At 41.1% G+C, this 25,211-nt stretch overlaps 2 protein-coding genes across 4 annotated transcripts in view; both read left to right on the forward strand.

Moving 5' to 3' along the window:
* The window catches only part of LOC100677905, a 56,405-nt gene that overhangs the window by 12,183 nt on the left and 19,011 nt on the right, over positions 1-25,211 (forward strand). For all 3 annotated transcript variants that reach the window (XM_031922254.1, XM_016983898.2, XM_031922253.1), the window contains 3 exons: positions 6,630-6,943; positions 20,021-20,569; positions 20,750-21,167. In XM_031922254.1, coding sequence (XP_031778114.1) covers positions 6,668-6,943; positions 20,021-20,569; positions 20,750-21,167 — 1,243 coding nt within the window. In that variant the 5' untranslated portion in view covers positions 6,630-6,667. The remainder of the gene's footprint in view (positions 1-6,629; positions 6,944-20,020; positions 20,570-20,749; positions 21,168-25,211) is intronic.
* LOC116416019 lies at positions 13,146-16,212 on the forward strand. Its single transcript, XM_031922257.2, has 3 exons — positions 13,146-14,133; positions 14,271-15,955; positions 16,038-16,212. Exons 2-3 carry the CDS (start codon positions 14,874-14,876, stop codon positions 16,195-16,197), a joined length of 1,242 nt encoding a protein of 413 aa, XP_031778117.1. The 5' UTR covers positions 13,146-14,133; positions 14,271-14,873; the 3' UTR covers positions 16,198-16,212.

Raw genomic sequence — 25,211 nt, forward strand, 5'->3', positions numbered from 1 at the left:
AATTCCACTCACCGTTCTTTCACGAAAAAATATTAGCCTCGCCGAACTTCCTGTAATAACAAAAGTATAAAAGAAAAGCGTCAGCGCGCTCATACCCACACACACACACACACGTCCGCTTCGAATCGATTATCCAGCGACGTCCCCTCTACGCGTGCTTCTACACACATATATCGCAACAGGTGCTGTTTGCGGCTAACAGAAGCAGCTCATTAGTCGGTATAACGTCCGTCGCCCCGGCTTCAAAACTTCTCACCGCCGGCAGAGTTTCGCCGTTGCAACGATGGGTAATTCTAATTAAGTACTTTGCGGTTCTTTCGAGGCAAAAGTAGATCAGAGAGCGTGTGTATATAGCTATGTCACCTACAATTCACTTTCCGAAGCTTATTATTTTTGTACTCGGAGTCGTCTCGGTGGAGAAGGAGAGATTGTCTTGTATAAGTGACTTTTTCTTTTGCTTCTACACAAGAAGATGTCGTAATGAAATAATCCCAGAACGCGGAGGCGTGTCTTTTCATTATTCTTTTCGCGAGAGAGCTTTAAATCAGCGCAGCCGTGAGCTTCTATCCGTCTCGATTTGTCGCCCGATGCTGCACGTGTCTCTGCCGTCGTCTCTTCTCGCCGCTGTTTTAATTCAATTACCTTCGTTTCATTTACTTCGTCTCATGTTTAGTCGGATTACAAAAGGGACACACGGCGCAATCGTGCTTTATACTCGCAGCGATTTTTCTTCGCACAGACGAGGGCAGAAAAATGAAGCCCAAGTTACAGCGGAGGAAACAGGACTATTGGAATTCAAGCCACGAGCCTCGAGAGTTGAAGGGGTAGTCGGGTATATGAAGCATTTGGAAATTATTGCCGCAATTTTCGCAATATCACTTGTTGGATATACGGTCTGATGCTGCGCGGCTGCCGTTGGGGGAATACATTTCACGCAAAACGAGAAATTCGGTTGGTTCCCTCGGCGCGATATAATGACAGCGTCGGGCGTCGACTTGTGGGACGAATTTTTTTTTTTTTTTTTGTTAAACTTTGCGAGCAAACATTTGCTTGCTGTACATAGAGCATAAAGTTCGTCAGTGCAAATAAGTAGATTTTCGCAGTAGGTAAGTCAACGAAATCGTACGTTCTATTGTTTCCGGTTTGACTTTATAACCTAAAAACTGCGCCAACTTAGCACATAATACATCGCATTGTACGAGGGATGGTAAATATGTCAGCGCGACGAAGATGATAATAATACGTGATTAGCGTTAATAATTCGTCAGACAGGGGAGATAAGCCGTCGGAGAGAATTAACAGAGGTATATACATATAGGTACTGCGAGCTTCTGGTCTCTCGAGACTGTGTGGAGCATGAGGTTTTTGCTCGGAAACTCGTGATAAGGGTCTGCGCGGCCCCCGATAGTTGGCGAACAGTAAACTCGCGCTTGACAGACTGCTGGATATAAATTGTCTATCAGAAGTCCGAAATTAAGGTCGAGTGGACAAATTTGTTGGTATATATTATCTAAATCAATAAAATCCAAATCGGTTTGATTTTCTAAAGCGTCACGTTCACGATTTTATTACCTGTCAACGGGGAAATTCCAGACGACCAGTTGTATGCAGGGCTGCAAAAAGGGCACTTCGACGAGTATAATTACGTCGAGCATTGATCGAAGCCGTTATGGCGTATAATAATAGAACGATGTATAATTGCGTATTCTCAACTTCGGCGTACACTTTAATGAAAATGGCATTTTTTTAATTTCGTCGAGATATTCTGCACTATAAGTAATAATTAAGCCAAATGTTGTTTGCACGTAGGTTTGTTGTAGAAGCACACGAAGGGAGCTAGCCGCGTCAGTCGCTGCGAAGGGAAAATCGTTAAGTGCTTGAGAATAACGAAGCTCTCCAGTATACGTAGGAGAGGTTTTAACGTTAATTTCAAAGATAAATACCCGGTATACAGTCGAGCGATTCGACTGTAAACTCGTTTTCATAGTTCACACACCACTGAAACCGTCGTCTTTTCCGTCATCGTTACGTGCCAAAAACTTCCTACATACAATTACACGTCGATTCATCGGCCCTGAATTTAATCGAAACGTGTACAGCAACGTTCTTTCAAGTTTCCCCGAACACAGTTTCATCCGCGAGGGAACAGCACACGCATCGATCGGTAAACGCAGTAGACTCGAACTCGTTCACGGTAACTATTCGTCGATCGCGTCGTCGAATTAAGCCGCGCGCCGCGAGCGTTAATAGATTGGCCAAGTTTCGTCCAAGTATATATGTACAGACGAGAGTCGCTCTAGCCAGCGAAGGAGGATTACTTAAGAAGAACTCGAGGGCCAAGTTAACGCAGGTTCATCTACAGCCGCTTCTTCTAATTAAGCCGTAAATTATACATATATAAACGACGCTGTTCCTTCGCTCCAATCGACGGGAGGGAAAGAGTTATTTCTCACTTACTTAAGGCTGCTGCGCTTTAGCTTCGAAACAAAGGGCTAGCCTACTACCACTTCTCCTCAGAATTGACTCGTATCTTCCGTGTCGTGAACAGTTTCAGCGAGTTCTTTTATCTTTTAATCTTCCAATCCCGATTCACGCGCAATATTCAAATGTAACACGCTCGCTGAAAAATGTCTCGATACGCGATCTAACGCGTCCGCGACGTAAATAAAATCTTTTTATTCCGACGTATAGACCGCGACTGAAATACCTTGGCATAATAACAATAATAGCCCCTCGTCGCGCCGAGTATAGCCGCGACGCGGCGTGTACGGGTCAAACAGAAGTCATCGTAAAATAACGGCCGACGATGCGAAACTAATGTAACGCCCGATAAGCCGCTTTGATGCGCGATTAGATAATGGGCCGGGAGCACGAAAGCGCCATTACGCGCGCGCTGATTTCTTCTTATTGACAAGGGGCAAATTTTGCGAATTAACGCGGTGTGCTTAAGTAACCCGGGACACCTGTGAATGTGTATACAGATGCCTCGGAGGAGAACTCGGTCATTGATCGAAACTTGCGGCTCTCCCTCGGCGTTATCTTTTCTACCTCGCTGGCGCTCGACAAGGGATCGGAGAAATTTAATCTGGCACGCTATATACCAGGCATATATACTCCTTATAGTGGGAATTCTCTCGACCCCGCGAGAGAGAAAGAAACTTCAGAGCTTTCGCTGATGGAGTCGCCCGCGTCTCCCGCGATGAATTTCGGAGAAAAACTGATTGGCCATGATTACTCGACGTTATTACTTTATTTTATGCATTTTTTTTTGTGTATCACGGATTACATTCGCGCATGTGAGCTGTTACAATGAAACGTGCAGGAAGATATTAAATTACTACTACGTCATACGAGCCTCCCACGATCCGTGCCTGTGAACCGAGCAGTCGATATTCAACTCGACTAAATAATTCACGCGAGAAAAAGATCCGGAATGACGAACGTATTTAGAATCCAGCGAGATGGTCGTACGCGCGGGTAAGAGTTAATTAAGTTCGGTTAGCTCGTATACCTGTAGCAGGGGGTCAGAGTGCGACTATTTCTTTATTAAGAGTGCTCCACACCTCGAGTGACCCGCCACCTAGCGAAGAAAACGTTTTTTGTTTATTATAATTAATTGACTAACTTTATCATCATAAATCGAGTTTCAGCACGTGCAATAAGTATTAAGGAATGTTTGAAAACAAAAATTAAGCAATTAAAATTAAATAATAACGGCTTATTTCGTCGGAAAAAGTCAAATTGTAGTTAGCAAAATGGCCACTGCTTCTTAAAATTTGTCCGACGGAATAAAATGTGAATTTAAACTTTTACCTTAATAAACATAATTTTGTAATATTCCTTGATACACGCTACACTTGCTGAAACTCACTAATACCCACTTTTCAACCTTTAAGTTTGTTTAAATTATTAATGGTTATTCAGACGTAACGTGGGGGCGCTGCTAAAAATTCGAACTTCTAGCATAAGTGTGGAGCACTCATAAAATCCGAGCGATTTTTGAATTTTCGCCACTTTCCAACATAGTGTAAGCTCGATGCGACCACAGCGCGCGAGCCTTAACTCTGATATATCCATCAGCGCCCCCTGCTCTACTGGGATATACACCCGAGGCTAGATAAGGGGACCGGGGAGTGCATGTACGAAACCAAAGCACTATAACGTACAGCCGCATCTCTCTCCTCTCGTGTCCCGCATCACAGGCAATATAAACTCTGCGGCGGGCGCGACACAACCGGATCCCTGATAGAAACTCGCGGTTGTCGCGCGCAATTTCCCGGCGCAAGAGAGCACACGAGAGAGAGAGAGAGAGGGTGAGGTGAGAATTCCAGTACACCAGACGTATAGCGCGATTTTCACGTCTGTCACGAAACTAGGCGCCCCCTCCCCGCAGTAATATTACTCGAAGGAGCTTTCCGTGGAACTCCTAACTGTAATTGCCTCTCGCGTTGCATACGTAATATTAGAGCTGTATGAGAGAGTCGGAGAAACCCTGCGCGCCCCCTACAATTCGTTTCGTTATCTCGAGAGAGGGCGCCACCGCTAAAGAGGTTATGGACGCGGAAGGAGGGGTACGAATGAATTATCGCGCGCGAGCATGTTCTAGTATGGGCGGATCGCGAGAAATCTCGCGGAAAAGAATACGTAGAGCGCTAGATTGCATGGCTTCGTGCGCGAGGTGTACGCCGCGTGTGTGTGTGTGTGTGATAGAGAAAGAAATACGGTACCCACTCCGCACCGGCACTGTATCATCGGGCTTTATAGTACGCCGTGCGAGCGCTCTGAGAGGCTATATTTTTACGAGTGATTTCTGCTCGCATCATAGCTGATGTTCGTTTCTGTACGATTTCACTCCGCAAATCGGTATCACTTCGAAAACAGCATTATCAGGGCTTACAAGAAAATCGATGCCATTCTGGGGAATCAAGTTGGGGGCTCGCTTTGCATCCCCGTCACTGCGATTCCATTTCGCCGAGATTCGCAGTTCTTTGCGCGCCGGGGTGTACAGGGTATATATATATATATATATATGTATATATACACAGTCGCTCTCGGTAAAAGCCAGCCGTCCCGACTGGTAATGAGGCAAATGATCAACGCTCAAGTGCCCACCAGTTGCACGCGCGCGGTCCTCTCCGTGTTGACCGAAATCATTCTGGGGGTAATTTGCGGCGGATTTGGTCTGTCGAAATAACGCCTGAGTTTATTTATGCGCGTTTTGCTCATGTAAATATTCAACGAAGGTCGGTATATCGGTTCATCGATTATTCAGAATTTTCGATAATTATCGTTCGATTATTAGCGCGTGCAACGGAATTAAATTTTTTTTTCCACACTGCGCGTAACTAAATAGAGCAAACACACGCAAGGACGCTCGTGCGGAGTCGTGAATTTTTCATTTACGGCTGTATTATACGATATGGCGAGAATATAGATGACACGTGCGCGACCTTGACTTTCGCAGCTGTTTGTTGACCCCATAACCAAACGGGACTGTAGACACCCAATTTAAATCCCATTTCTAATCAAAATTCACTTCTCTTTTTTTCGCAACACCGCGAGTTCACAAACGGCAAAAAAATCGAAAAAAAAGTCCTCTAATCAGCGCGCTACACGAGCTGGAGCGTATACAGTATCTGGCGAACAAAAAAAAAAAAGTACGCTTCGTATTTCTACCTCGACAACCCGTATCAGCGACAGAAAAAAAATTTGTTTTCCAACTCGCAGAGGCGCTGATTGAATTTGGCGCAACTGCAGCTATGTGCGCCTTCCGGTCTATCGGAGCTACATCATTCAGAGAAGCTGCTGCTGCTGCTGCTGCTGCAGCGCAGATATTGGCGGGAATCCAGACAAGTGGTTTTTAGCGATATCGACGATTCGAGCGAGGTAGAGCTATGTGCGTGTATACGCGAATGAAAGGACACATCGCTGCAGACATAATTTGCGCGCAAAGTCAATCGCGTATAACTGATTTTAATTGAAAAGCGGATCCGTCGCGCTCTCTATATCGAGTGTAAACGGATATACTGGGCGAATCGTTGGATTTTTTCTAGAAAATGTAACGAGTATAGGTATACGCCTGTATGAATAATGGAGTAGCGTGTATACTTTTATTCCCAACGACTGTGTTCGACGATTGATTAGGAGAAAGGGGAAGCGAAGGTACTTGAAAAAGTCGATCGATAAATCCATATGGCGAAGCGTGAGTTGCCTTATCTACTATCGGAAAACAATTTCTGGGGGTTACGAAGATTGCCCTATATGTATAAGAGAGAAATTTAGCAATTCAATTAGGGGCTGTCCTGGCTATAATTAATTAAATCGTCGTTAAAATTCTCGCGCATGCGCAATCTCGTCAGTAGGTGTGCGAGAATTTAGATAGAACAGGCGCGAAACTGCGGGGAATAGAAACTTGTCCCGACTTGTTGTCGAACTCTCGAAAGCGACTGATGTAACGCGAGCACGTTTTCATCGAGATCGTTAAACGCGCAGTGTCAACACTAAACTGCTACTTCCGAGGAAGGCTATAGTATACGTGTATAGGGAATTTTGCCACGTAGCCCAGTAAAAGCGACGCAAATTTATAAAATTATCGAAAATAATCGAAAATATCTCCCTCTGTTGCGCAGAAGAGTAGCAGCCGAGGTGATAGTATGTTCCCGCGAGCATGATGCTGCACCGTAGCACGTCGTCGCGGCGCAGGCGGGCGTCGCGCAGCGTCACGAATCCGTCTCAGTCGTCGGCAGGTCAGCAAGGACAACCGGCGCCTCGAAGTAGACGGGCATCGGTCGCCTCGACCGAACCCGCCTCGGAGGCGCTTCTCGGAATACAAAGCACTGGTGGCTTACTCGCCGGTATGCAGGGTATGGACAGGCAAAGGTCGCCGAGGGGTAGCTGCGTACCCAACATTGCGCTCGACACCGAGGACGAGACGCAGGAGGAGGTGAGTTTTCTTATTCTTTTGTTCGAAATTGTTTATCGATGCCGATTTGAGAATTTCGGGAATATACCTATGCCTTTTTACGTTTCAATTTTAATATGTTGGTTTAATCTATTATCAATTTATCGACGTCGTTACAATTTTTTTCATGCAAATAATAAAACAAGAAAGATGTATTTTGGCCTGGATGCGCGAATGCAAAATTTAATAAAACGAAGAATTTAGCTGAGCAGTAACTGGCGGAATAATAAAATTTGGTAAAACAAACAAAACTGACTAATTTCACGAACGTATAAAGTTGTTGGAAAAAAGGAATGCAAAGTGCATGCAACGGAAGCCGGGGCGTAAATAATGCAAGCATTCACAATTCATACATACCCGTACTGACATCGTACCTACTATATCAATTCTTTTCGCGACTCGAATTTATATTATGCGCATACTTAGCGAGCGAAGACCAGAAGCTCTAAGAGCAAGGTTATAGAAAGAGATATAATGACAAGTGCTCGATGCTTCTCTCATGACCCATACTGCTACTAAATTGCTGGATTTGCATATTTAAATATCGACTAGAGGCGCGAATATCGTATACGAATCACCTCGATGTTGACTCAATAAATTGTAAACTAGTGTAAAGAACATCTTCTTTCTAACTCGGGTAGAGTTGCTGCTGTAACGTTTTTGCCGTATGTTCAACGAAATTACAAGCAAATTTTAGATCTACTATGCTCGTACATCAAGATATAAAGCAATCTATATTCAAATTGAATAGAGTTCACCATCATACCTCTCTTGTGATGGGCAACCAGAGAGCAAGTGCAGCCGTGAAATAACAGCAGGTAGCTCGACGCCGAAAAGCAGCCATAAAAGAGACCATTACAATGACTCGCAGCCGCGGTACAAAGCCAAGACACTGCAGCGGAAGCAGAAAAGGCGCACACGTGTACGACTTATTGTGCCGCACGAATAAGTCTAGCGCCAAGAGCTGATGCAGTGCGATGCTCCAGCCGGGGCCTAGAAGAAAAGCACGAGTAATAAGAATTCGAAAAAATACACAAGACAAGTGAAAGCGATCCTTAGCAGGGGAAAATAGAGCAGCTCAGAGCAGGGCAGCGAGTCGCGCTGCAAGAGAGTTCAAGTAATGAACAAGTAGACTTTTCAAGAGTGCGGAAACTCTGTTTGAGTAAAGTCGTAGATATTTGAATACTTTCTAAAAGTGGCAGTCGTTGTGGTAAGTCCTCGAATGCGATTAAATTACACGGCCTTTCTTCGCGCATCGTTTTGAGTAACGTCTAAATGCGTCTAAATGTGTTAAATTCGAATTCGTTCGCTCAGTGAGAAATTGGATAGCCTGGATATTGACAACAGCCAGCCAACAGGTAAGTGCAAACTTATGACAAAAGTGTCGCTAGTGATTATATAGACTATTCTCTCTCGTTTGTAAGTTGGTCAGTAGACACTCGCTCGCGTTAGATTTTCCTTTTCGCCCCTTAATATCCATTCGATCACACGCACAGTCAAGTCGCTCTCTACGCGACGTATAATTTTACGCTTACCAATATAAAAAAAAAGAACATAATCGAATACGCAGTACTAGCTAAATCCGACGCGCGCTCAATTTTCTTGAGATTAGAATTAGTTCAAAAGCGCAACTCCATTCAAACCGTCACAGCATCCAGTCATCCTTTTTTTAAACAAAGGAAAAGGATTAGCAGCTGGAGAGGATCGCATCCCTCGAAACGAAGACATGCGAAGAAACAACGAACCGCATGTATTTCGAGTTCAAGAGCATCGCGGCGCACAGAAGACGAGTCGGTCGAGTAGCATAGGGCAAATCGTAAACTAGATATGGTGTACCCTGGTTAGGTAATAAATTAGATAGCGAAGCGTATGGGGAAGATCTAGAGTGCAAGACACCAGCTAAATTCAGTATGAGTACGAGCGTAGAAGATACTTTTTTCAACGACGCGTCGTGAATTCACCCGAAATAATTTTCGTGCATTTCTCGCTATTTACACGCGGTTAACCCGGCGGATTTCAATTTTTTTTTTTTTTTTTTACGGAACCATAAATTACTCTCCCGTGTTTCCCGCGTCTCGGGTCTCCAAATGGTCGTTCATTTTATCCCTATACACCAACGCCGGTATATGGCAGTGACTGTCGGTTAGTTGACGGGGTATAGCAGGTGTCCCGGTCGAGCCTGGCCGAGGCTTCGCAATAAAACGCGATGCTATTATTGCCGCGATCCGCCGTTACGGCCTTATAACGTGCTGCGGCCTCCGAAACTGCGAGCTGACGATGCTTTGCTCTTTTTACCGCGATTTGAAAACGCTTTTGCATTTATATTGAAAATTAATTGATCTGCTTTAACTAGACGTACGCTCTCAATATTAGCGGCCGTGTAAAATAGTTAAAACGCTTCACTATTGTTCGACGAGCGCGTTTTATTTTTACGAGCTGGAAAAAGATCCTACAGTTTCACATCGCTGTCCACCGCCGCCGCTGTATCTTTATGTGTTGCAGCTGAGATTCTAAGGTTTGTGGGCTCTTGAAAATCGATACTCGAGCGCGTATAACAAAAAAGAAACGTATAAGTTACGACCGACTGTTTTGGAGATGATTATTTCAAATTGTTAAATTAACGATAACTGAAAATAATCTCTAAAGTTCTCCGGCATAAAGTATGTGCGAACGTAGCAATTCAGTTTATTCGAATAATAATCTTGGCTGTAAATCCGTTTGCAGAACGACGACGACGGCGGCGATAAAATATGAGTTCGATATTTCCGGGATTTTACACGGCAGATATATACAGGGCGTATAAGGGGAGTAAAAATTTTAGGTTGAGAGGCGCTTAATATTTTACTACGCGAATGTTCAATAAAAAGCTTCAAAAGACTCTGTCGGAGATTTCCAACGTGAGGGAAAACTCGAATCCGATGAAATATAAATGTAAGCGACAGTTGAAAACGCGTCCTTTTGTGCAATATTCTACAAATCTTCCAAGTATTTCATAGAGATAGAGAAAGCTAGACGCAGATTTTTTCACTGAAACTTTTACGACCTCGCCTCCGTCTGCATTCCAACAAACAAACTTTACCCTCTGCTCCAATTTTCATAAAAACATCTTCAGCTCTTTCCGATTTATCATATCCTTCTTATGTGCATACCGTCTCGGCAGTAGCGCATAACTGATGCGTCTATTAATCTGATTTTATTGTTCTCTGTGATTTGCAAAAAATAGCGTCGTTAAACGTGACGGTAAATCTACTCAATAAGTCGAAAATTACGTTTATAGCACAGTGTGGCTAAAATCCGCTGTTATCTCACGCCTATCTGTGACTAAAGTAGTCTTTTTTTGCACCGTATTTATTTACAGTTCATCTATTGCTCAGCTAACTGCGCCGTGTAAAAAAGAACCATTTAAGTCACACGTATCGTAATGTAGTAATAAAATGCGGTTGTCGGATTTTGAAATAACAAAAGTTTTTTGCCGTCGCTGCATATTACGAACGAACAGTTTGACGTTCGACCTCTTCAGGGGCAAATCCGCTGAGAAATACTTCTTTTTTTTTTAATCTCGTCCTCATTTCAATAAGCTCCTTCGCCAGCGTATAATGAGTATATAGATGAAAAAATCAATGAAATACTCTAGCAAAGCCCTAACAAAATTAAAAAATCCATCAACAAATAAGATACGCTTCAGCGGGCTAATGCCGAAGCATCGAGAAGCTTCCATTGTACGTCTTAATTGAAAATCAATAACTAAAGTCGCGGCTGCGTCTCCGTCGCGTCCTTTGAAAGTCCGATACCGTCCGTATATAAGAAGCAGCTCGTTAAATGTGCGCATCTAACCGAGAATTTAAAAAAAAAACCAAACTATATTACACTGCATCCACGAGATGAGATCAAACGTTGACAGAAGCTCTTAATCCCTATAACGAAATTTGCCCAAGTTTTAACGACCTCCACACATATGCGCGGCAAACGCGCGGCGGCGCGGAACTTCTAGACTAACACACACATACGTCTTCAAGGAGGGAGAAGTAAATAGTTCGGAGAGTCTCGAGCAGGTCCAAAGTGTATTGCACCGAGCTGTGCTCGCGCGGGATATAGTATCGGCCGTCGAAGTTCGACGAGATGCTTATCTTCTCTTTTCTCTCTTCTCTTCTCTCTTCTCTCTCTCTCTCTCTCTCTCTCTCTCTCTCTTTCTCTCTCTCTCTCTCTCTTTCTCTCTCTCTCTCTCTCTTTTAAAAAAATGATGGCCTTTGTTGTGAAGCATTTAATACGTGATTCTGATTGGTTGCCTAGGCAACGAGATCAGAACCGCGCTTTAAATTCATAACCCTCAAAACAGTCATAACTCATAACCCTGGTAGAAATGTTTGAGGTGTTTAAAATGAAATGTGGAAACCTTGATAACAGATAAAATATATGTAATATAACTAGCAAGAAATTTTAGTAAAAATTAATCATTACCACGAGTGTGTAGTATTACAACATGTATATTGAAAAGTGGCACCCTAACCCTAATTGAAGTAGTAATAAAGCGTGTGAATATTATTTAGTCTTTTTTTTGTAATGTCAGTGAGAAGTTCAATTAAAAGAATAAAGAGTTTGAAGATATACTGTGTCTCTGTGCCCAAAGTCGCCCTCCGTGAGGTTTGAAGATTTGGTGAATTTAAAGAAAAGTTACCTGTTAGTTTTTGAATGAGAATAAATCCTAAAATGGAAAAACAGGTATCGGTCTCAAAATCTCTCACAACTGTTAAAAGTCAAAATTCTAATTAATGCCTTGACAAAAAAGCTAAAATACTTATCACTTTCTTCGTGTAAAATACACTGGAAGCCAGAAATACAATGTGCTAGAGATGGTAGTTTCTGTGTAACTGCCTACAAGCAAAATTTGATACGCTAAATTAAAAAATTCATATGGGCCTCGATGTGAAAATATGAATGAAAACTGTTAAATCATAATCATCTAGGTTACATGTTTTCTAGATAGCATAGTAAGTATCTGTGTAAAATTTCAGTTGTATACCTTTTTTATAATGCAAATAAATGCATTGTAATGATAGACAAATCCACTGACTCTTATACTGAACTTTTCTTCAAACTCACTATTCAAATCAATGATGACGACATTGAGCATTATTAATATATTTATTAAAAAATAGTTTTGAGGGATTTAGTAACATGTTACATGCTTATAAAATATTAGCAGACGTTAGTGCGCCGCCCAACACTTATGGTAGATTTTCTATGGTTATTAGACAGAGATAGAATCAAGAGCACGCTAACCGCGCCTTCATTCCTAGTTTACATTAAAATTTTAATGTCCCCGCCAACTTCCGGGCTGATAGAGCTGCGGCATCGAGTTATATTCCGATGTATTTTCCCGGAGATACGCGATGTAGCCGTGCGCGGGCGGTCTAGGATTATTATAATATTGTGGAGGATATGCCATAGATCAGGTGTTGCGCGAATATCTTCGTTATTTTATAAAAGTTAGTAGAAACGAGAAGCGACGACGCAAAGGAAAGAGATAATAATAAAATCATGAATTTACGGATAAACTTCGAAGATTATTAAACGCGACATTAAAAAATGTACATCCACAATCGTACAATCGAAATTAAATGCTTATACGCTTAGCAGCGAAGAGGCCTGTAAGAAGCGGCGACACAAAGTCACAGCAGAGTGGAGGCCTAAAGTGGAAAAAGAGGAGAGCCAAGCCACTCCACACGCACACAACATGAGTATGAGCAGAGCACATGCAAGAGGATGGCTTTATCCGAATTTTCTCATTGGTTCACTGAGTCTCGTCTTGAGCGTAGCTGAACCACTCTAAAATAAAATAAATTTCAAACGTCTCACGGTAATATCAGGTAGCATAGCGTAGTTCTTTTCAAGATAACAGTATAGGCTATCCTACGAATGCACTTTATTGTTTTTCATATAATGTATGCGCAGGTGTTTGAAGTTCTATTTCCGCTAAGTAGTTTCAACCACTAATGAAACCGACCACCTGAGCAAACATTTTTGATTTATGATCGAGGCATGTGTCAAGCCGTGCAATTAATTTTTTGTAATATGATTTACAGCCTAGATTGATAACGTTGATGACTCAATTAGAGACGTTATATTGTAATCTAACGTTTTTCGGCATTTTTCACAGAATAAATACAGCCTTTTTGAGAGAGAGAGAGAGAGAGAGAGAGAGAGAGAGAGAGAGAGAGAGAGAGAGAGAGAGAGAAAAGACACGATAGAGTAGAAATCACCGCGCGAAAGAGAAACGCCGGGAGTGCGAAGGCGCGAGTCAAGCGAGGTCGCGACTTCCCCTGTGAATCGTGCTTTGTGCCGATCCGGAAGACGCGCATATACTCATCTTATAGATGCTTTTTCGATGTAATACGCTTCATGTGGTGCGGTAATGGATGCGCTTGGGACGTCGGTTTCTTCGGAGAAGGATATTGTATTTACCAATGCGTAAGTAACTCCACTTGATGCGTATATGCACTTTTGATTCTGGCGCGAACAAAGAACTCCGAAAAACTATGGCAATTTTGCAACACGATTGCGATTTAATGCACCCGCGACGTCCAGTCGAGCCTGAGATCATGTTGATCCCGATTAATCGATAATACACTGGTTTCTTTCTCCTTGCCTTTCGTTGTTTATATTGCGAGCGACTGAGAATATGTCTATATTGCAAAAATTACTCGATTTAGTGATACTTATATGTGTATAATTTTTACAGCAACATGAATAATGCAAGAGAGCAACCAAGTTTATGGAGTTCGAGCAGCCATATACAGAATGCCCCTCTTTCTTCGTCATTTGTAAATACAAATAATGGAGGTACGTTGACAGAAATGATTGCGCAATATTAACGCAATAGTTAAAGTATAATATAGTATGGATTCTGTGATTTAAATAAGTTTTGCCAGAGCAAATAGTTACTTGTTCTTTAATTTTCAAGCATTACTGTAATCTTTTATTTCACAAAGAGAATAATTTCTGGCTATTAAAATTGAGTGTTATTTGAAAAAATTCTATTTTCTTATTATCGTTATTTGTTGCAGAGAAATCAAGGAAGAGAACAAATACAGACGAGCCATGTGAAAAGGAAAAGAAACCAAAGATAGAGTTAATGAATGTGGGGACCGGTGCTCCAATAAACCCACCAGCAGGTACTATCAATATATTTGTACAAAAATAGAGATAAACTCATAGTTTTTTATATTGAAGTAGCATTGAAAGTAGCATTACGTAAGCAGTTCTGGAACTGTGTGACTATTTGGTCTTATTCTCAATTATTACTTTTCAGATACCAAAGAGAACACTGACTTTAATGAGAGTATCAGCTGCAGCATTTTAAATGCTGACACTAGCATAGAGGACCAACCAAAGAATACAAGTATCTCACAAATACCAAGTAATTTAGTAGGAAAACTTATTCCAGAAATCAGTAATGCATTGAAATTAAAGAATCAACCAATCTTTATTCGAAGTAACAAAATTTTAGAAGAAAACTTACATAAACTTGCGCGACACGTTTTTGAGGAAGTGAACGGATACTTGGTGATTAAACAAGATTTTTTAGATGCAAAAGAAAAGCCAAAAGATGATGATTTAATTCAGCTAAGAAAACGTATTCAACACGAACTCATAGTTAACGATTCAACAGTCAGTGATATCCGAAAATGCCGGTTTATTATACTTTCCTAAATCCAGTAATGTCAAAACAAAGCTACCACAAAAGAAAAACTGCATCCAGTTCAAAAAAAGTAAAGGACAGAATGCCACGAAAAAAAGGCAAAATACCAGTGTGAAAGAAACTTCCAGTAATGTGATAAATCACGGTTTTTCAGATATCATATTCATATTCAATCAAGAAGCTCTTGGTATTATTACTTCATGTCTAACCAATATGTACAATAAACAAGTAAATTTTATTGACACCAGATGTCCTGAATTTTACATTAAAAAGGTTAAACAAATTATTGAAAATATGGAAATGTATTCAAAGGCCCAAGGATGCATACTGTTGAAGGATTTCCTTTCGCAGCCCTATTCGATCATAGAAGCATTCAAGTCAACGAATCTGCTACTGATTGAGTACATCAGCTCTTTGGAGAAAATAGAAGGAATGGATAGTATCTTCCAGCAACTAGAAGATATAGTGCAAAAAGCAACAGAAAATAATCCAAAAAAGTTAGTGGTAATTGGAGACACGAAAGATCTTCATGCTTTGTTCAAGTTTAAGTGCAATACAATTGATAAAAACGGTGTTAATATATTGAGCCAGTTGACAGAAGAGTCGCAGTCAGATCTGCTACAGAAAATTCAAGTAAACTTGTATGACCGTCAATTAAAATGTTCTGAGTTAATGGATGAGCAGGCCTTGGTGAATATTGTCGGCACACCTCAATTATTGCAGCAGCTCTTGATAGAAAATCTCGTCATCGTCTGCGGTGAACACCAGCGTCAGCGATCCTATTACAAAACTGAATTTATACAAGAAACTTTCCTAAGCAAGAGTCGAATTGTTATTATTTCCGGAGAATCGGGATCAGGCAAGAACACTTGTTTGCAGAAATTAAAACAAAAATTAATAGAGTCTCCTGCACTGACCTGGGTCGTCGGTATTCATCTAGACAAAACTGACGTAATTAACAAGCTCGAGGAGCAAAGTTTCAAGGGAAGCAAGATAGATTTACTGATTGAGTTGATTGGTTATCAGGGTCTTCAGAGGCAGATGTTTGCTGCATGTGTCGCAGGCAAATTAAGCCTTAAACTTGACCTTGTAGTCTACGGATTTGGAGAAAGATTACTTTATTCATCTAAAGATTCCAAGAAGGTTGTAAAAGATATCCTCAAAGAGCTGCAATCATCAAGTGGCAACATCAATATCTATGTTACATGCGAATCTCAATCTCGGACAGAGCTGGAAGACGAACTAAACGCTCATGTACACGAACTGGACCCTTTTACTCCACAGAAGAAAATTCAGTTAGTTTTCTAATATAAATTTATTTTTCGTTCAAATTTTTATCTTTTTGAATTTATAATAGTTTTTTTGTATATTTTGCAGGTTTATGATCAAATGCTTACGCAGCTATCCAGACAGTGACAAAGTCGACTTATCGAAACGCGCTCAAAATTTATTGCAAACCTACGAAAAGAAGCAACTTGATTGCCTGATCGATACGACGTTGAAGTTAAAGATGCTCACACTCATCAATCTAAATTGATGAGCGATAACCCGTCACCCATATACATTGCGCCAGGCGATGTGTGTGAATTTTACGAGCGTTTTATCAAGAAATGCAATCTCGACGACAACATGCAGTCAAATGTTGGAACGTTTGTCGCTCAGAAGACTCTTGACGAGTTTCGAACGAAAAAGCTTGGATATCGATGAACTGCAGCCGTTTGATGAACAAATGCTCAAGAACCAGAATAATCTATTGATGCACTTGACTTTTGCCGAGAACGCTGTTGCCAAGTGGCTCTGGAGGAATGTGGATAATAAAATAATGAAATCTGCGATCTTGCAGTGCATCGAGCGACTCATTGCCGTGGCGTCGTCGGTTTTCTTTTATACTATCGTCCATTGCTTCGAAGTGTATAATTGGAGTCAACGTTTGAAGCATCTGAAAGATATCATCACAAAAGATTGTGTCAACTGCTTTAAAGCTATGCTGCAACGAAGACTTTTGGATCTGGATCAGAACCAGATGTTATTGAGATATGTCGTGAAAAATAATAAATTGGAGATATTCAGAATCCTTATAGATTATTATGGACGCTCAAAAGATGTTCTCGTCGAGTTCGTGAATTCGAAATCAACTGAGGATCACAGTAGCAAGAACGCGCTAACCGTGGCAGTTGAGGCTAATAACAGCAGCCTGGCTTGCGAGTTGATAATTTGCAGGTGCCAAGATAGGGTGATTGAAACGAGAATTTCAGAAAAAAGTTTTACGTTTTGTACTCCATAAGGGGCAGTCGTTCTGTGAATATTTTTCCCTAGTTAAAAAATTTATATTGCACGAAAGTCAGGTCGTCATAGAAAGCGTGGAACCAGACAGAGAGTTCAAGAAACTATTTACTTACTTTTTAGATAAAGGAGATATGGAGGTAGTCGATCGCTTACTCCAAGCCCTGCATAAAGAGACTGATGTGAGGTCTCAACTTCTTTCCACGAGCTTCGACATCATCAACGCTAATAAAAACATAAAGGACGAGGACCGATTGGAGATGAGCAAGGTTCTGCTGGGAAAGCTCAATGGAAGTTTGAAGGAACATACCAACTCGGCGATCAAAGCAGCCGTCAATTCCAAACACCTGAAGTGTTTCGAATATTTCGTTGTCAATTGCTACCCTAAAGGTTACATTGGTTTTCTTAAGAATGTACTTCTGCACAATCGTTTTGGATTTCTGAAATTCCTTATACACTTCAATGGTGAATTCAGTGAAGAGCTGAGATTCTCTGGTGTCACTGATCTGAATCTGGCTTTAGGCCAGTTCAACGTCAACCCGCGCATACTTAAACTGCTGCTGGACCAATGTGACTTTGACAAAGTAAACAAACAAGAAGTCGAGAATCCACTTTGTACGGCTTTGAAACAAAATCTAAATCCACGTTTGATGCGTTATCTGGTAGAGAAGTGGGGCAATCTCCTCAACACCGTGGACAAGCACGGAATGTTCCCTTGGTGCTATGTACTTAGAGAGACATGTGGCTACTCAGCTAAAGATCAGTCGGAGCTGATGAAGTACTTCCAAAGTAAGATCCAATTAAAGGTGCCGTCCAACGAAGCTCTCCAAGACAAGCGTCGACAAGAGATTAAGAAAAAGCTGGACTTAAACTACGACGACGATGGTACGCCGCGTTTGCACAAGGCTGTCCAGGACAAGGATGTTGGTTGGCTGACGTTTCTACTAATTCACGGAGCTGACGTCGACGTCCGTGAGCCCGAAAACAACAAATCGGCGTTGCACTTCGCTGTTGAGTACAGTAACAACAATATGGTACAGCACTTATTGCATGTTCTATGTTCGACGCTTTTGATAAATATCGCGTTAAACCTCTAAATATTGCCCTTAATCAATCAAACATCGAGGGTGTGCTTAAAAAGGTAAAGAAATACTTTTATGGAAATAATTTCTCTGCTATGTTGCAAAATGTAAAGTTGCTGGATCATACTACAAGTGCAGATAGCTTGCATTCCTGCGAATTCCGCCATTTTTTCAACTGCCGCAACTTTAAGGGCCAAACATTGCTGCATGTAGCTGTCGATACGAACGACAGCGAGGCTATATCAATTTTGATGGGATTCAGTAGGAAGTTCAAAAAATTTTACCCCGATCAGCCATACTTGGATATAAACGCACAAGACTTGAACGGGAATACACCATTGCACATCGCGTGCCACAGAGGTAACAAAGACGTTGCGACCGAGCTGCTTAATCAAGGAGCAATTTTTAAGATAAAGAATGTGAACCATAAAAGCCATCTATTTTCGCTCGTCGCATATACTTTTAAAGCAATTAAGCGCAACGAGTATGAAACTGAGTGTGAAATCTTGTATCGAGAAAAACCCGTTCATCATCAACGTAAAAGATTGCCACGGAATGGATCGTTCAGCCAATGGCCTGCTGGAGTTTGTCTTCAATTTGGATAACAAGGAAGTGTACATCTCAGCCGTAGATCTGACCGGAAGGACAATGCTGCACGTGGCTGCGGAGGTAAACAATTTACCTGCAGCCAAGTTATTACTGAAACTTGGCATCAGACTCGATGCTAAGGACTATAAAGGCAGGCAAGCTTTTGAATGTGGCCGTCCGGAGTACGAATGCGTCAAAATGTTGAAAAGCATACACCTGCTGTTCGAAGACCTGCACAGCGATAAGCCTCGTTTTCTAGTGGACGAGCATCCAGACTACCTAAGAAAGTATTTAAGGAAGTTAAAGGAGTTGTATAAGATTGAGCCGTATGTAGTAGTGAATGCAAAGAGCAGCCCCGATTACTGGAACGGCTTAGCACATCAGACAGCGATCTATAACTATCGAGGTGTGCTCTAGAATCTGTTTCGGCATGGAGCAGCGTTACCTTGCAAATTCAATGACATAGGCGAGGCACCTGACTGCAAGAATCTTATGTATAAGGTCGAGAAGGTCTTAAAAACGCTCAGTGTAGATGATTGGAGCAAAAGCAGACTCGATGAGAAGATAATAGTCAACTGCCGGAATTTTTATGGTGAAACGCTTTTGCACAAAAAGCTGTTTAAAAAATGAAATTTCAGGAAATCAAGTGGCTGTTAGAGCGAAGAGCAAATTCTCTCGACGCTAATATAAACAATTATAGCGCACTGTCTGTGGCGAAAAAAATGCACAGTCCCGAGATTTTGACTCTTTTAAAAGGGGCTATCTCTGCTTGTAAAGACAGCCCGTGAGGAGAACGTACTGTTAAAGACTTATTTTTGTTACAATGTCTATAGAAATAAGAAAGTATTCAATATAGCATTTAAAGAAAATCGTAAAAAATTAAAAATTGTAAAAAAAAATAAACTGATGAAATACCGTTTTATAAATGTATGAAACTTATATAAAATTTATACTTTTTTATAGGTTTGTTATTATCAATTGAAATGTATAGCTGTATATATAAGTATAAAGAGATAAAATTTGACAAAATGGTTGAATCCATATAAAAAAATAAAATAGTAAATAGTTTCCCAATCGACAATAATAATTGTTATGTGTAGTACGTAATTACAGCGAGTAATTCTAATATAAGCATACGAATGATATATTACGTAATGCGGTAGTGTTAAGAGCAGAAATTTTTATATACATGTAACTATTTTTTACTTTGATTAAATAAATGTTTTTAAGCGCAAATACGCACTGCGATTATTGATCATCGTTGATATTATTCATCATATATTCCTGAAAATCTCAATCGTACAATGAACCAGCAAATGGGTACTGTTCTGGTAAAAATGTAAAAATATTGATCCGAATTGAAAAGTCAACTCGAATCGTAACACGAACTTCTCTCTCTTTCTTCAGACGTTCAACCGCCGCCTCCTACCAGATCCAGAACACTGCGGCGCGTCTCGCCTGAGTCTCGCCCCGGAGGCAAATCGAAGCTCTCGCAACTCTCTCGTCCCGGACGACTACGCAGTGAGCCGTTCACCCCGTGGTTCTCTCATCCCGGACACCTCAGGTCGTTCTCCACGCAACAGCCTGATACCAGGTGACCTGCCCACAACAGTTCGACCTCAACGCAGTCCCAGACATTCGCTGATCCCGGACAGCGCGCTCAGTCCACGCAACTCGTTGGTACCACTGGACGTCGGGTACAGTCGAAGTCCGAGGGGTAGCCTGGTGCCAGGATCCGCCGCAGCTGGAGGTGGTTCCAGGGTGTCGTTGATGCCCGAAAATGGATCGAGGAGTCCCAGGCACTCGCTTGTACCAGCCGAAGCTATGTCTAGGAGTCCCAGGGGTAGCGTGGCTAATATTGACTTCGACAGGAGCCCGAGGGGCTCTATTTGCCCGGACACTGCGAGGTCGCCGCGCGGGAGTATTACACCGCTTGATATGCACATAGATAAAAAGGTGGGATATTATGTTTTATACGATGTGCTTTGAGGTTAATCTTGGAATTTTTGCATAGTAACATTTTTTTAATTCTTTAATCGATAATAACAAAAATTAACTTTCTTTGTTTAATGAAAAGTTCAATTGGCATTGCGATAAAGAAATTCAATAATTAAAATTTTATTCTTTACTCCATAGGAACGAAGTCCTCGTGGCTCGATAGTCTCAGAATGCATAAATCAGAGTCCGAGAGGTTCCATCGTTCCCGAGTTGGTGAACCGATCTCCACGTGGTTCCATAGCACCAGACCCCTCGCGCTCTCCCAGAGGCTCTATCTGCCCCGAGAGTAACAGATCGCCCCGAGGGTCCATAGCTCCGGGTCACGAGCTCAACAGGTCACCTCGGGGCAGTATCGGTATGCCCGGTGCCGGTGAACATCGTGGTTCTCTTGGTGGTGCCGAGGACGAGCCGTCGAGGAGTCCTCGAGGAAGTATCGGTCCTGGGTCCGACCTAGACAGAAGTCCTCGGGGGAGTCTTGCTGGACAGGAGCATAGGAGAATCACGAGGAACACCGGATTCGCTGTGCAGGATCCTAGGAGAGCTTCTGCTGATCAAGGTTGGTATTTTTTTCAACGGGTAGTTATATGCTTATTGTTGTTACACTGCTACATACTAACCGATGTCACATTAAAGTTAACATTAAATTTGCGGCTCACGCCCGAGTACATTCATTTTTGAGCAGCCATAAGGCATTTTTTATAATTTCTTTTTTTTTTCATTTCTCAGAAAATTTATACTTAACCAAAGAAAAAAGATTGCTTTGATAAACCCGACGCAGCATAGTTTACCGAGTATAGCGTCCGCTGCTGTGTTGATGCGTGCACATGGCCCCTCGAGAGTAGAAAGGAACTCCCCCGTAATTTCTCCTGGAAACTAAAAACAAATTCTTCACCGAGGAGTTGTAAACCGAAACTTGGAAGCTGTAATCTCACCTTAAGCATAGAAAAAGCGCAGTTAATCTAAAAACACTCGAGACCCGTCTCAAAAAACATCAACAAAATAAAACAAGCAGCTCGTTTGTTTCATAGAACGACACGCTCCGAACTCCGTAATAACAGTCCCACCGGCGGCTATGGAGTATAGAGTGCGGAATTCTGCAGCAGAGCAGTGCATTCATCGACTGGCCGAGCAAGTTTTACACATGTCCGGCACGTAGTGCGCTCGGTTGTATACAGATCGGAAGCAGAGGGATATATGGCTTTCAAAACGTTTTCGCGACCGTATCACGTTCGCCCAAGCCAATTTCGCCCGCGGCCCACTGAGAGGCTGATATGGCTTTGATGCTGCTTAGAGTGCGAACCTTTGGTCTGTTGCGCGATATATATATATATGCAGCTTATGCCGAGAGAATTGAAGCTTCGGCGTTTTACTTACCGGTTGTTGAGAGATTTGTCAGGCAGTGCGCTTGTTTGTTGCTGAATTATTGAATATATTTAGAATGATTTTTCGTCGAATTGGTATGGAGGTTTGTTGAGGATTTAGAATTGTTGATACACATTCCGAAATTCCAATGTAGGTGTGTCAAAAACGAACTTGTAGGCATTTGTTACTTATATATGTTTTTTTTTTTAAATCATATTCAAAGGTGAATATTTTCATTGTAATTTCAATGAGCCCATTGAGGAGTGCTGCGAGTTTATGAGCCCGTCGCAGTTCTAACATGTGCCGTGACTCGGGATCTATATTATCGATTATCTAATAGCTTTACGTTACACTGTACGAGGCAATGACACAAATACAATGTATTGCACTGTAGAAAAGATGTTTAAATGAATAGAAGCACAGGGTGAATATTTTTGATGGTTTATTTAATATTACAAACTTATGCATAAAAATTAAAATAATTTTTTGATATAGACATTCATTTGTATGATTTGATTCGAAGATTACATACTTTATTATTTGGATTATAACAATATATTAATGAAAGAAAAGTTTATAAAATAATGATTGCATCGTCGGACAATTTTTTTAAAGATTTTACTTCGATTTTCTTTAACGGGTTATTCCCGATGTCCAATATTTGTAATGAGTCGGTTATTACTGATGTTATGTTATCAAAGTTTCTAATATTATTCTGATTTAAATAAAGTTTAGAAAGAATGTTTGGTGACTCCCATACTGGCAGCGTTTCAATGCGATTGTTGCTCAAATCAAGTTCTTGCAACATTGGCAAATTAGTTATAAACTTTTCTGAGATATACTGTATATTGTTGCCTTGTAAAGAAAGGCTCTTCAGATTCGGTAATTCAGTTTCCATAAATATGGAGATCATGTCAGTTTTCATGTCATTCAGTATCAGAGTTGATAAGTTTGGTAAATTCGAAATTTTAGGTATACCACTGAGTTTATTACGACTCAGATCTAAACGCGTCAATATTGTCAAATTATTGAACGCTCCATCAGGTATTTGATAAAACTGATTGTCTGACATGTCTAACTCGAGTAAATTTACAAGACTCTTGAAGGCGTCTAGATTTATACTACGGATTGCGCAGTTGGATATATTTAAGTATTCTAAATTATCGAAGTTATTTAAACAGAAAGTGTCGTCGTCGCAATCACTGTAGCTGAGTAAGTTGAAATTATTGTGAGCTACATTCAAGGTCTGTATGTTTTTGAATAATGACGAACCTCCAAATTTTGTCAAATTGGTGTCTACTAGAATTAAACTTTTTATAATAGAAAGAATATCACCGAAAATATGATGAATTGGCTTCTGAAACTTATTTCCCGAAATATCTAAACGATAAAGGTTGGGAAAGTTATAATTCCAGCCACTAGATGCACTTTGCATGTTGATGTATCGAAGCGAAAGATCTTTCAATTCTGGAAACTTTTCCATGAGATTGATTTGTAAGAAGTTTGAATTGATATTTCTGTTATGGTAATAATTCTCAGTCGTGCCATATCCATAGTTGTAATAATCTGGAGTTGTCATTGGATGTGAATTATCTGCGCCGGCATTATTATAATCCAATAGTAAAGTTTTCAATTTCTGGTGTCCGCCAAAAGAAAACAACTTATTTAAATTCAAATTGTTATGCGAAAGATCCAGATATTCCAAATTGGGCACGCCATCGAAGGTACCATATTCAAAACCAACTAAAAGATTGTTCTGCAGCGTCAGGTTTCTAATGTAGGGACTTGAGATAAAGTTAGAACTTAGTTTTGGACCAAAGTTCATATTTGATAAATTTAACGCTATGCTGCAATCATGTTGCGGAGGCTGCGGAGGAATAGTTGTTAGAGGCCCAAACGAGGCTGCACTACAATGTGACAGAAACACCAACAATAATTTAACAGCGGTATAATCCTTCATATTCACGTATGAATTTGCACAATAATTTTCTCAAAACGACACTGAATTTCAACAACTTCCGAACGATGCTACTGCCAGTGCGTGTACAGACTAACTAAGCTTGATTTTCGATTTATGCTATTTTTGCAGATAAATGAATACATAGTATCCTATCAGAACGAGTGATAAGCATATATATATAGCTTCAACGGAGTCATTCATGCGTGCAAGCGTTGATAAGTCTTCAAAGACTGACTCATTGCTTTAGGCAGATAGAAGTTAAAATTCTTTTCAAATCTCAAATGTCTGCAATATCATGTTCAAGAACGGAATTACTTATCAACGCTACGAGTTCTCTTCAATCATCAGAAAAACTCAAAAAGCACTTTTCAATTGCCCTGAAATGTACGCAAACTGCTTGTCCTCCTACGTGTAATTGAACGTAGAAAGGAAGCGAGAATATCACTTGGGCGATTTCCCCGCGGAATAATGGACTCAGAGCAGAGAACGCGTTTGGCCCCAGTGGCTGCTATACAACACAAAATGTACGAAATTCGTACAATTAAATCCATCGGATTTTCCGATAGAAAATCTTTCCACCGTGATATTTCTCACAGAAACGAGGAAAAATTCATCGAAAATTATATTTGAAATTTCAATCTCATTTCAAGTCTCGCCGATATTTCCTGACTTGCAAACGAGATAATGGCATCGATCCAACGTCTGCGACGCAGTGGCTCGAGTGCGTGTATCGGCCTCGTCGTTTATCGGGGAACGTACAGTCGAGATGATCCCTCTATCGCATTATGTATACGGAGTTACTATACCGAAGAAGATAGTTCGGCGGGCTGTTTGATTAAGTTAGGTAACGCTCCGATCTCCGCATGAGAATTGCGTGCCGGAGCACTTATTTATTCGGAGGAAGCGCTGGATTCCTATTGAATTGCTGATGCGATGAATGGATTGCATTTCGATTCCGCGGACTGTGTTTGGTATAGGTTTTAGTCATTGAATTTTTTCTAGAATGCCTTCATTTTTTTTTTTTTTTTTTTTTCAATAACAGCAAACATTTTCAGGGATGTAAGCTAGGATTTGATAGCATCAGTGCCAAAGTGATATAAGTCACGCCCGAATAGAGTGAGCGCTCTACCGGCTCGAAACATCATAATAAAGCTTTGAATAACAAATCGATCGATCGATACTCCGTCCCTTCTTATTCGGCTTCTTTCGCAGCTTGCGATCCCGTGTCACTTACATCCGGTCTTCCCCTTTTCCTGACCTTCTTTCCCTCACTCGGCC

Source organism: Nasonia vitripennis, chromosome 1 (genome assembly GCF_009193385.2).
Source record: "Nasonia vitripennis strain AsymCx chromosome 1, Nvit_psr_1.1, whole genome shotgun sequence".
In the NCBI taxonomy this organism is placed as follows: Eukaryota; Metazoa; Arthropoda; class Insecta; order Hymenoptera; family Pteromalidae; genus Nasonia; species Nasonia vitripennis.

Bases quoted from the DNA above. Each gene is read 5' to 3' on its own strand.
- LOC116416019 (XM_031922257.2), top strand. From the start codon at position 14,874: ATGTACAATAAACAAGTAAATTTTATTGACACCAGATGTCCTGAATTT. The intron at 15,956-16,037 runs GTTAGTTTTCTA...TATATTTTGCAG, and splicing joins ACTCCACAGAAGAAAATTCA to GTTTATGATCAAATGCTTAC.